The 13,833-nt window shown below is 47.5% G+C and overlaps 1 protein-coding gene across 1 annotated transcript in view; it reads right to left on the reverse strand.

Annotated features, from left to right (window-relative positions):
* Nucleotides 1-776: 776 nt before the first annotated feature.
* Nucleotides 777-13,833, reverse strand: part of LOC142300965 (uncharacterized) — a 69,236-nt gene continuing 56,179 nt past the window's right edge. The window contains exon 9 of the mRNA XM_075341987.1: nucleotides 777-1,233. Within this exon, the coding sequence (XP_075198102.1) occupies nucleotides 1,006-1,233 (228 nt within the window). The 3' untranslated portion in view covers nucleotides 777-1,005. The remainder of the gene's footprint in view (nucleotides 1,234-13,833) is intronic.

Genomic DNA, 13,833 nt, shown 5'->3' on the forward strand with positions numbered 1-13,833 from the left:
GCAGTAGGATGACTCCTTCAATAAAGAATAAGAATTACTGTATTTATATAGAGGCAGGACGACTCTACTCATTAAGAAAGCAATTGACTCCGCCCAAGAGGAAACAGAATGACCTCATCCACAAGGAAAAACCTATAAGAAAGTAGGATGACTCCACCATTGGAGAAGCAGAATGACCCCACTCATGAAGAAAGCTGTTGACTCCGCCCAAGAGGAAACAGAATGACCCCACCCACAAGAAAGAACCTATAAGGCAGCAGGATAACTCCACCCTTGGAGGAGCTGGATGACCCCAATTATGAAGCAAAAGGATGACTCCTAAATGAGGAAGGAGAATGACTCCACCCATGAGGAAGCAGAATGACTCCACCCATGAGGAAGCAGAATGACCCCACCCACAAGAAAGAACCTATAAGGCAGCAGTATAACTCCACCCTTGGAGGAGCTGGATGACCCCAATCATGAAGCAAAGGATGACTCCTAAATGAGGAAGGAGAATGACTCCACCCATGAGGAAGGAGAATGACTCCACCCATGAGGAAGCAGAATGACTCCACCCATGAGGAAGCAGAATGAAGGGAATAGCTAATGATGGACTTCCTTCTCCAAAAGCTCCTGTGGATCAGTTTTGGGTGTTTCTACGTGACCTGGGCCTATGATTCACAATGTGATGTGATATTAGACTGCCCTGTAAATCATTATCAGGAGCGAGAAGTTGGGATGTTCCAAAAGATATTCAGATTAACAAAATATTAATCCTTGAAGGGTTTCTCCACCTAAACCTTTATTTAGAAAAATCTGATTACTAAAGCCACCATGGGGCCGACATGACGTGCGTATCCCCGGAGTCCAGCCAGCTGAGGTCTCCGGCAGCAGAGACACACACTTTCACATGATTGTCTTCGAGGACAAAAAGTCTTAAAATAATAATAAAAAAATGTAAAAAGATGGAGGCTCGACAGTGACGTAAATTTCCATGGAAGGTCATAACAGAACTTCTGGAGGTCACCGGTCGGTGCCAGTATCGGACTTCGGTGCCACGCTGTCCACAAGGCTGGACGCTCTCTCCACCATCTTGGCCCCGTGGTCTGGAGATTTCGTGGTGGACCCGGCAGAGTCCGTGGCCCGAGGTCGGTTGCTCTTCTGATAGTGGGCAGTCATCAGTGCGGCCTCCGCGGCCTTCTCGTTGTCTCTCAGGAAGACGGCGTTGTGTCTGGTGTTCAGCATCGAGTCCTGGAAATAAAAAAAACAACTGTAAAAATCTGAAGTAATCATAAAATGTGATCGATATCATCCATGGGGGATACAAATATCGTATAATGCTCATTATCCACACGCTCTACAGTTACTGGCATCATACACCGGACTAGTCACGCACGCGGGGTATCCGAATCACAACGACAGCTTCAGCCCTAAGGGACTTCTGGCCTTAGGAGACCCCCGAGTCTATGATAGCCCCTCACTGCGATGGCGAATAGTGCCCATAAATCACCAATAAGCCAAAGGAAGCACCTTCCTGCTGCCAGACTCCTTACATGCCAGTTACTGTAAAAGAAGGGGATTCTTTACTGTAAGAGCAGAGGATACTTCACTGTAACAGCAGGGGATTCTTTACTGTAAGAGCAGAGGATACTTCACTGTAACAGCAGGGGATTCTTTACTGTAAGAGCAGGGGATTCTTCACTGTAAGAGCAGGGGATTCTTTACTGTAAGAGCAGGGGATTCTTTACTGTAAGAGCAGAGGATACTTCACTGTAACAGCAGGGGATTCTTTACTGTAAGAGCAGGGGATTCTTCACTGTAAGAGCAGGGGATTCTTTACTGTAAGAGCAGAGGCTTCTTTACTGTAAGAGCAGAGGATACTTCACTGTAACAGCAGGGGATTCTTTACTGTAAGAGCAGAGGATACTTCACTGTAACAGCAGGGGATTCTTTACTGTAAGAGCAGAGGATACTTCACTGTAACAGCAGGGGATTCTTTACTGTAAGAGCAGGGGATTCTTTACTGTAAGAGTAGAGGATACTTCACTGCAACAGCAGGGGATTCTTCACTGTAAGAGCAAGGGATTATTTACCATAAAATCAGAGAATTAATTACTGTAAGAGCAGGGGATTCTTCACTGTAAGAGCATGGAATTATTCATTGAAAGAGCAGGGGATTATTTACTGTAAGAGCAGAGGATTCTTCATTGAAGGAGCAAAGGATTATTTACTGTAAAAGCAGAGGATTATTCACTGAAAACCAGGGAATTATTTACTATAAAACCATGGGATTCTTCACTGTAAGAATAGGGGATTGTGCACTGTAATAGTAGGGATTTACTGTAAAAACAAGGTATTTTTTACGGTAAAATGAGGGGATTCTTCACTGAAATAGCAGGGGATTATTTACTGTAAAATCAGGGGATTCTTCACTGTAAGAGCAGGGGATTGCTTACTGTAAGAACAGAGGATTTTTCATTGAAGGAGCAGAGGATTATTTACTTTAAAAGTGGGGGATTATTAATTATAAAAACAGGGGATTATTTACTGTAAAATCAGAGGATTCTTCACTGTAAGAGCAGTGGATTATTTACTATACAAGCAAGGCATTATTTACTGTAAAATTAGAGATTCTTCACTGTAAGAGCATGAGATTATTTACTGTAAGAGAAAAGGAATCTTCACTATTAGAGCAGGGGATTCTTTACTGTAAGAGAAGGGGATTCTTTACTGTAAGACAAGAGGAGGCTTCTTGACTGTAAGAGCAGGGGATTCTTTACTGTAAGAGAAGGGGAGGCTTCTTGACTGTAAGAACAGGGGATCCTATACTGTAAGAACAGTGGATTATGTTCTGTAAGAGTGAGGAATCTTTACTGTAAGAGCATGATATTCATCACTGTTAAAACAGGGAGTTCTTCAATCTAAAGAGCAAGAGATTATTTATGTAAAAGCAGGTGATTATTTACCTAAAAGAGCAGGTCATTCTTCAGTGAATTAACAGGGGATTCTTCACTGTAAGAAAACTGGATTATTTTCTGTAAAAGCGGAGAATCCTTTACTGTAAGAGCATAAGAATAATGTAACAGCAACAGACTCATCACTGTTAGTGCATAGGATTGTTCACTGTAAAAGCAAGGGATTCTTTGCTGCAAGGAAAATTGATTATTCACTGTTAGAGGAGGAGATTTATCACTGCAAGAGCAAATGAATATTCACAGCAAGAACATGGGATTCTTTACTGTAAGAAAAAAGGGATTCTTCACTTTAACCAAAGGAGATTCTTTCTTGTAAAATCATGAAATTGATTACTGTAAGAACAGGGGATATTTGATAGTAAATGCAGGAGAGGTTTTACCATAAGAGCAGGGGATTCTTCACTGTAAGAGCATATGATTCTTTATTCTAAGAACAGATGATTCTTTATTCTAAGAGCATATGATTCTTTATTCTAAGAGCAGATGATTCTTTATTCTAAGAGCTGAGAATTTTTCACTGTAAGAGCAGATGATTCTTCACTGTAAGAGCAGAGGATTCTTTACTGTAAGAGAAGAGTATTCTTTATTGTACAACCTGAAGATTCTTTACTGTAAGAGCAGAGGATTTTTCACTGTAAGAGCAGAAGAATCTTTATTCTAAGAGCTGGCAATTCTTAACTGTAGGAGCAGAGGATTCTTTATTGTAAGAGCAGAGTATTCTTTTTTGTAAGAGCAGAGGAATTTTTACTGTAAGAGCTGAGGATTCTTTACTATAAGAGCAGAGTATTCTTAATTTTACGAGCTGAGGATTAGAGCAGAGGAGTTTTAACTATAACAGCAGGGGATTCTTTATTGTAAGATATGAGAATTCTTCACTGTAAGAGCAGAGTATTCTTTATTGTAATAGCTGAGGATTCTTTATTGTAAGAGCAGATGATCCTTTATTGTAAGAGCAGAGGATTCTTTACTGTAAGAGCAGATGATCCTTTACTGTAAGAGCAGAGGATATATTGTAAGAGCAGAGGATATATTGTAAGAGCAGAGGATTCTTTACTGTAAGAGCAGAGGATATATTGTAAGAGCAGAGGATATATTGTAAGAGCAGAGGATTCTTTACTGTAAGAGCAGTTGTTGATCCATGTTTGTAATCAGGAGAGATTTTCTTTACGTCCACAATCAGGGCACCTTACCCTCCAGCCCCGCCATCTTCCTTACTCTGGGAATCCATGGACCCCCATCTGTATGTATTGTGCAGAAGGCTACCGGAGTCTCCGAGCAATGTACAGACCAAAATGCTTCAGCAATGTGGAATTTATCAGGTTTTGTGATTCTTTCCAGACTCTATTTATAATCTGACAGGAATTTATTCTTTGCCTCCGGAGCCGCCGCTCATTCTGATGGCTAACACAAAGTTTAATCTCTGGAGATCCCTATTTTCAGTCTTCAGCAATCTGCTCCGGTGGTCTCTGATCTGGCCTGACGGGGGGAGCGGCTGCGGATACTACTGAGGGTCCTGAGTGCCCGGGGGCAAAGGCAGCGGCCGGACCCCCCACCCCGGAGCGCCATCTCTACTGAGGGTCCTGAGTGCCCGGGGACAAGGGCAACGGCCGGACCCTCCCCACCCCAGAGCGCCATCTCTACTGAGGGTCCTGAGTGCCCGAGGGAAAGGCAGCGGCCGGACCTTCCCCACCCCAGAGCTCCATCTCTACTGAGGGTCCTGAGTGCTCAAGTGCAAAGGCAGTGGCCGGACCCTTCCCCCGGAGCTCCATCTCTACTGAGGGTCCTGAGTGCCCGGAGGGAAAGGCAGCGGCCGGATCCTTCCCACCCAGAAGCTCCATCTCTGCTGAGGGTCCTGAGTGCCGGAGGGAAAGGCAGCGGCCGGACCCTCCCCACCCCGGGGCTCCATTTGTACTGAGGGTCCCGAGTGCTCGGAGGGAAAGGCAGCGGCCGGACCCTCCCCACCCCGGAGCTCCATCTCTACTGAGGGTCCTAAGTGCTCGGGTGCAAAGGCAGCAGCCGGACCCTCCCCACCCCAGAGCTCAATCTCTGCTGAGGGTCTTGAGTGCCGGAGGGAAAGGCAGCGGCCGGATCCTTCCCACCCCAGAGCTCAATCTCTGCTGAGGGTCTTGAGTGCCGGAGGGAAAGGCAGCGGCCGGACTCTCCACACCCCGGAGCTCCATCTCTGCTGAGGGTCCCGAGTGCCTGGAGGGAAAGGCAGCGGCCGGACCCTCCCCACCCCGGAGCTCCATCACTACTGAGGGTCCCGAGTGCTCGGAGGGAAAGGCAGCGGCCGGACCTTCCCCACCCCGGAGCTCCATCTCTACTGAGGGTCCTGAGTGCTCGGGTGCAAAGGCAGCGGCCGGACCCTCCCCACCCCAGAGCACAATCTCTACCGAGGGTCCTAAGTGCTCGGAGAGAAAGGCAGCAGTCGGACCCTCCCCCGGAGCGCCATCTCTGCTGAGGGTCCTGAGTGCCCGGAGGGAAAGGCAGCGGCTGGACCCTCCCCACCCCGGAGCTCCATCTCTACTGAGGGTCCTGAGTGCCGGAGGGAAAGGCAGCGGCCGGACCCTTCCCACCCCAAAGCTCCATCTCTGCTGAGGGTCCTGAGTGCCGGAGGGAAAGGCAGCGGCCGGACCCTCCCCACCCCGAAGCTCCATCTCTGCTGAGGGTCCTGAGTGCCGGAGGGAAAGGCAGAGGCCGGACCCTCCCCACCCCGAAGCTCCATCTCTGCTGAGGGTCCTGAATGCCTGGAGGGAAAGGCAGCGGCCGGACCCTCCCCACCCTGGAGCTCCATCTCTACTGAGGGTCCCGAGTGCTCGGAGGGAAAGGCAACGGTCGGACCTTCCCCACCCCGGAGCTCCATCTCTACTGAGGGTCCTGAGTGCTCGGGTGCAAAGGCAACTGTCGGACCCTCCCCACCCCGAAGCGCCATCTCTGCTGAGGGTCCTGAGTGCCCGGAGGGAAAAGCAGCAGCTGGACCCTCCCTACCCCGAAGCTCCATCTCTACTGAGGGTCTTGAGTGCTTTGAGGGAAAGGCAGCGGCCGGACCCTCCCCACCCCGAAGCTCCATCTCTACTGAGGGTCCTGAGTGCCTGGAGGGAAAGGCAGCGGCCGGACCCACCCCACCCCGGAGCTCCATCTGTACTGATGGTCCCGAGTGCTCGGAGGGAAAGGCAGCGGCCGAACCTTCCCCCCCCCGGAGCTCAATCTCTACTGAGGATCCTGAGTGCTCGGGTGCAAAGGCAGAGGCCGGACCCTCCCCCCCGGAGCTCCATCTCTACTGAGGGTCCCGAGTGCTCGGAGGGAAAGGCAGCGGCCGGACCCTCCCCCCGGAGGTCCATCTCTACTGAGGGTCCCGAGTGCTCGGAGGGAAAGGCAGCGGCCGGACCCTTCCCTCCAAGAGCTCCATCTCTACTGAGGGTCCCGAGTGCTCGGAGGGAAAGACAGCGGCGGGACCCTCCCCACCCTGGTGCTCAATCTCTACTACTGAGGGTCCTGAGTGCTCGGATGGAAAGGCAGCAGTTGGACCCTCCCCCCCGGAGCGCAATCTCTGCTGAGGGTCCTGAGTGCCCGGAGGGAAAGGCAGCGGCCGGACCCTCCCCACCCCAAAGCTCCATCTCTACTGAGGGTCCTGAGTGCCGGAGGGAAAGGCAGCGGCCGGACCCCTCCCCACCCCGAAGCTCCATCTCTGCTGAGGGTCCTGAGTGCCTAGAGGGAAAGGCAGCGGCCGGACCATCCCCACCCCGGAGCTCCATCTGTACTGAGGGTCCCTAGTGCTCGGAGGGAAAGGCAGCAGCCGGACCTTCCCCACCCCGGAGCTCCATCTCTACTGAGGGACCTGAGTGCTCGGGTGCAAAGGCAGCGGCCAGACCCTCCCCACCCCGGAGCTCCATCTCTACTGAGGGTCCTGAGTGCTCGGAGGGAAAGGCAGCAGTCGGACCCTCCCCCCCGGAGCGCCATCTCTACTGAGGGTCCTGAGTGCCCGGAGGGAAAGGCAGCGGCCGGACCCTCCCCACCCCAAAGCTCCATCTCTACTGAGGGTCCTGAGTGCCGGAGGGAAAGGCAGCGGCCGGACCCTCCCCACCCCGGAGCTCCATCTGTACTGAGGGTCCCGAGTGCTCGGAGGGAAAGGCAGCAGCCGGACCTTCCCCACCCCGGAGCTCCATCTCTACTGAGGGTCCTGAGTGCTCGGGTGCAAAGGCAGCGGCCAGACCCTCCCCACCCCGGAGCTCCATCTCTACTGAGGGTTCTGAGTGCTCGGATGGAAAGGCAGCAGTTGGACCCTCCCCCCCGGAGCGCAATCTCTGCTGAGGGTCCTGAGTGCCCGGAGGGAAAGGCAGCGGCCGGACCCTCCCCACCCCAAAGCTCCATCTCTACTGAGGGTCCTGAGTGCCGGAGGGAAAGGCAGCGGCCGGACCCTCCCCACCCCGAAGCTCCATCTCTGCTGAGGGTCCTGAGTGCCTAGAGGGAAAGGCAGCGGCCGGACCATCCCCACCCCGGAGCTCCATCTGTACTGAGGGTCCCGAGTGCTCGGAGGGAAAGGCAGCAGCCGGACCTTCCCCACCCTGGAGCTCCATCTCTACTGAGGGTCCTGAGTGCTCGGGTGCAAAGGCAGCGGCCAGACCCTCCCCACCCCGGAGCTCCATCTCTACTGAGGGTCCTGAGTGCTCGGAGGGAAAGGCAGCAGTCGGACCCTCCCCCCCGGAGCGCCATCTCTACTGAGGGTCCTGAGTGCTTGGAGGGAAAGGCAGTGGCCGGACCCTCCCCACCCCAAAGCTCCATCTCTACTGAGGGTCCTGAGTGCCTGGAGGGAAAGGCAGCGGCCGGACTCTCCCCACCCCGGAGCTCCATCTCTGCTCAGGGTCCCGAGTGCCTGGAGGGAAAGGCAGCGGCCGGACCCTCCCCACCCTGGAGCTCCATCTCTGAGGGTCCCGAGTGCTCGGAGGGAAAGGCAGCGGCCGGACCTTCCCCACCCCGGAGCTCCATCTCTACTGAGGGTCCCGAGTGCTCGGGTGCAAAGGCAGCGGCCGGACCCTCCCCACCCCGGAGCACAATCTCTACTGAGGGTCTTGAGTGCCCGGAGGGAAAGGCAGCGGCTGGACCCTCCCCACCCCGAAGCTCCATCTCTACTGAGGGTCCTGAGTGCTTGGAGGGAGAGGCAGCGGCCGGACCCTCCCCACCCCGGAGTGCCATCTCTACTGAGTGTCCTGAGTGCCGGAGGGAAAGGCAGCGGCCGGACCTTCCCCACCCCGGAGCTCCATCTCTACTGAGGATCTGGAGTGCCGGAGGGAAAGGCAGCGGCCGGACCCCCCCACCCCGGAGCTCCATATAAATAATAGAACCCGGACAAAACCCCCCAAAAAATCCAAACCCTAAAAAATACAGACCAGACTAGAAATAAATATAGACCCCTAGACCTGACCCTTTAGACTAATAAAGACCCCAAACCCTAAATTAATACAGACAAGCCCCTAAATAATAACAGACCACCAGTCCGAGTGCTCTTGACTAATACAGTAGAGACCATACACCAGATTCTATAGACCCTACACCAGACTCTATAGACCCTACACCAGACTCTATAGACCCTTCACCAGACTCTATAGACCCTACACCAGACTCTATAGACCCTACACCAGACTCTATAGACCCCACGCCAGACTCTATAGACCCCACACCAGATTCTATAGACCCCACGCCAGACTCTATAAACCCTACGCCAGACCCTATAGACCCTACGCCAGACTCTACAGACCCTATGCCAGACTCTACGGACCCTACACCAGACTCTATAGACTCCACGCCCAGACTCTACAGACCCCACACCAGACTCTATAGACCCTAAGCCAGATCCTATAGACCCTACGCCAGACTCTACAGACCCTGTACCAGATCCTATAGACCCTACGCCAGACTCTACAGACCCCACACCAGACCCTATAGACCCTAAGCCAGATCCTATAGACCCTACGCCAGACTCTACAGACCCTGTACCAGACCATATAGACCCTATACCAGTCTCTATAGACCCTATATCAGACTCTATAGACAAATACAGACCCTATACCATAAATGCAGACCCCAGACCAGACCCCTTCAACTTATAGAGACACCATTCCAGACCATTATGCATCTCCTAAACTAATACTGACCCCTAAATAAATGTAAACCGCAGAACAAACTCTTAAATAAAGACCCCAGACCTCTAAACTAAGGCCTCAGATCAGACCCTTAAGTAAAGGCCCCAATCCAGCCCTATAAATGAGCACAGGCCCGGAGCTGCTTTCTTCCCCGTTGCTATGGTGACGCTCATCCATCTGCCTTTATGGGCTGCGTTCCCCTTTATGATGGACCAATAAGATTTTCTTGCAGATCACAATTATAGATCTGGGGAACATCCCCCCAAACACATCTTTTAGTGGTTTGGCTTAAAAAAAAAAATCTGATTACTAAGGCAGCAAACTGCAGGCCGTGATTTTAGAGGCTGTTGATTGGGTCAGATCAATGAAGGGGCGGGTTGATGCAAATTTGACACCAATGGGGGCGGTGTTTGTGGGTGAGTGGCGGGTGACCTCCGCTCCCTGCTGACTTCAGTAATCAGATTTCTCTCTTCTCTACCATAGGACTTTATAGGTCAAGAAATGTTCTCTACTCCATTCACATCCAAAGCTGCATTGTCCGGTTCCCCAGAGCAGTGCATTGTGGGAGCTCTGATGACAGCTCCCTATAACCAAAAGCAATCAGCAGAATTATGAATGCAGCTCTGGATGTGAATGGAGAAGATGAAATCTCAAAATCTAATGTAACTCTGCAGAAACCGAGTGATTTATAATTAGCATTTCTTAAAGGGCCAGTGTACCGAATCTTCTGCGATACTGACAAACATCTCCCGTGAGAGAAGTCATTACATCCTCACGTCGTATCGTGACCAGATGCGTCCCGACCTAATTCCGTGCAGGTGTTATCATAACGGCGGCACCAAATGAGGCAAATAATCCGATAAACTGGGCGGGAATCACCGGTGAGGAGCCAAGAGCAGAACGCTGAGATCATCTATTGTGAGACCAGCACAGAAGGACCCGGAGTCTGGAAACCTTCCCAAATCTGACCGGCCGAACACAGGAGTATCCACACGAAGACTCCCATACCCAGGTTATACCGGCATCATCCACACCACTATACAAGCTGTATATATATAATTATATACAGGAGATACCCAGGTTATACCGGCTGTACATATATAATTATATACAGGAGATGCCCAGGTTATACCAGCTGTACATATATAATTATATACAGGAGATGCCCAGGTTATACCAGCTGTACATATATAATTATATACAGGAGATGCCCAGGTTATACCAGCTGTACATATATAATTATATACAGGAGATACCCAGGTTATACCGGCTGTACATATATAATTATATACAGGAGATACCCAGGTTATACCGGCTGTACATATATAATTATATACAGGAGATGCCCAGGTTATACCAGCTGTACATATATAATTATATGCAGGAGATGACCAGGTTATACCAGCTGTACATATATAATTATATACAGGAGATACCCAGGTTATACCAGCTGTACATATATAATTATATACAGGAGATGCCCAGGTTATACCGGCTGTACATATATAATTATATACAGGAGATGCCCAGGTTATACCGGCTGTACATATATAATTATATACAGGAGATGTCCAGGTTATACCAGCTGTACATATATAATTATATACAGGAGATGCCCAGGTTATACCAGCTGTACATATATAATTATATACAGGAGATGTCCAGGTTATAGCAGCTGTACATATATAATTATATACAGGAGATACCCAGGTTATACCGGCTGTACATATATAATTATATACAGGAGATGTCCAGGTTATAGCAGCTGTACATATATAATTATATACAGGAGATGCCCGGGTTATACCGGCTGTACATATATAATTATATACAGGAGATGTCCAGGTTATAGCAGCTGTACATATATAATTATATACAGGAGATGCCCAGGTTATACCGGCTGTACATATATAATTATATACAGGAGATGTCCAGGTTATACCAGCTGTACATATATAATTATATACAGGAGATGCCCAGGTTATACCAGCTGTACATATATAATTATATACAGGAGATGCCCAGGTTATACCAGCTGTACATATATAATTATATACAGGAGATGCCCAGGTTATACCGGCTGTACATATATAATTATATACAGGAGATGCCCAGGTTATACCAGCTGTACATATATAATTATATACAGGAGATGTCCAGGTTATACCGGCTGTACATATATAATTATATACAGGAGATGCCCAGGTTATACCAGCTGTACATATATAATTATATACAGGAGATGCCCAGGTTATACCAGCTGTACATATATAATTATATACAGGAGATGTCCAGGTTATACCAGCTGTACATATATAATTATATACAGGAGATGCCCAGGTTATACCAGCTGTACATATATAATTATATACAGGAGATGTCCAGGTTATACCAGCTGTACATATATAATTATATACAGGAGATGTCCAGGTTATACCAGCTGTACATATATAATTATATACAGGAGATGCCCAGGTTATACCGGCTGTACATATATAATTATATACAGGAGATGCCCAGGTTATACCAGCTGTACATATATAATTATATACAGGAGATGTCCAGGTTATACCAGCTGTACATATATAATTATATACAGGAGATGCCCAGGTTATACCGGCTGTACATATATAATTATATACAGGAGATACCCAGGTTATACCGGCTGTACATATATAATTATATACAGGAGATGCCCAGGTTATACCAGCTGTACATATATAATTATATACAGGAGATACCCAGGTTATACCAGCTGTACATATATAATTATATACAGGAGATGCCCAGGTTATACCAGCTGTACATATATAATTATATACAGGAGATGTCCAGGTTATACCAGCTGTACATATATAATTATATACAGGAGATGTCCAGGTTATACCAGCTGTACATATATAATTATATACAGGAGATGCCCAGGTTATACCAGCTGTACATATATAATTATATACAGGAGATGTCCAGGTTATACCAGCTGTACATATATAATTATATACAGAAGATGCCCAGGTTATACCAGCTGTACATATATAATTATATACAGGAGATGCCCAGGTTATACCAGCTGTACATATATAATTATATACAGGAGATGCCCAGGTTATACCAGCTGTACATATATAATTATATACAGGAGATGTCCAGGTTATACCGGCTGTACATATATAATTATATACAGGAGATGCCCAGGTTATACCAGCTGTACATATATAATTATATACAGGAGATGTCCAGGTTATACCAGCTGTACATATATAATTATATACAGAAGATGCCCAGGTTATAGCAGCTGTACATATATAATTATATACAGGAGATGCCCAGGTTATACCGGCTGTACATATATAATTATATACAGGAGATGCCCAGGTTATACCGGCTGTACATATATAATTATATACAGGAGATGCCCAGGTTATACCAGCTGTACATATATAATTATATACAGGAGATGTCCAGGTTATACCGGCTGTACATATATAATTATATACAGGAGATGCCCAGGTTATACCGGCTGTACATATATAATTATATACAGGAGATGCCCAGGTTATACCGGCTGTACATATATAATTATATACAGGAGATGCCCAGGTTATACCAGCTGTACATATATAATTATATACAGGAGATGCCCAGGTTATACCGGCTGTACATATATAATTATATACAGGAGATACCCAGGTTATACCGGCTGTACATATATAATTATATACAGGAGATGCCCAGGTTATACCGGCTGTACATATATAATTATATACAGGAGATGCCCAGGTTATACCGGCTGTACATATATAATTATATACAGGAGATGCCCAGGTTATACCAGCTGTACATATATAATTATATACAGGAGATGCCCAGGTTATACCAGCTGTACATATATAATTATATACAGGAGATGCCCAGGTTATACCAGCTGTACATATATAATTATATACAGGAGATGCCCAGGTTATACCGGCTGTACATATATATTTATATACAGGAGATGCCCGGGTTATACCGGCTGTACATATATAATTATATACAGGAGATGCCCAGGTTATACCAACTGTACATATATAATTATATACAGGAGATGCCCAGGTTATACCGGCTGTACATATATAATTATATACAGGAGATGCCCAGGTTATACCAGCTGTACATATATAATTATATACAGGAGATACCCAGGTTATACCAGCTGTACATATATAATTATATACAGGAGATGCCCAGGTTATACCGGCTGTACATATATAATTATATACAGGAGATGCCCAGGTTATACCAGCTGTACATATATAATTATATACAGGAGATACCCAGGTTATACCGGCTGTACATATATAATTATATACAGGAGATGCCCAGGTTATACCGGCTGTACATATATAATTATATACAGGAGATGCCCAGGTTATACCAGCTGTACATATATAATTATATACAGGAGATACCCAGGTTATACCGGCTGTACATATATAATTATATACAGGAGATACCCACGTTATACCAGCTGTACATATATAATTATATACAGGAGATGCCCAGGTTATACCAGCTATACATATATAATTATATACAGGAGATGCCCAGGTTATACCGGCTGTACATATATAATTATATACAGGAGATACCCAGGTTATACCAGCTGTACATATATAATTATATACAGGAGATGCCCAGGTTATACCAGCTGTACATATATAATTATATACAGGAGATGTCCAGGTTATACCAGC

This window comes from Anomaloglossus baeobatrachus, chromosome 4, assembly GCF_048569485.1.
Source record: "Anomaloglossus baeobatrachus isolate aAnoBae1 chromosome 4, aAnoBae1.hap1, whole genome shotgun sequence".
Lineage (NCBI taxonomy): Eukaryota > Metazoa > Chordata > Amphibia > Anura > Aromobatidae > Anomaloglossus > Anomaloglossus baeobatrachus.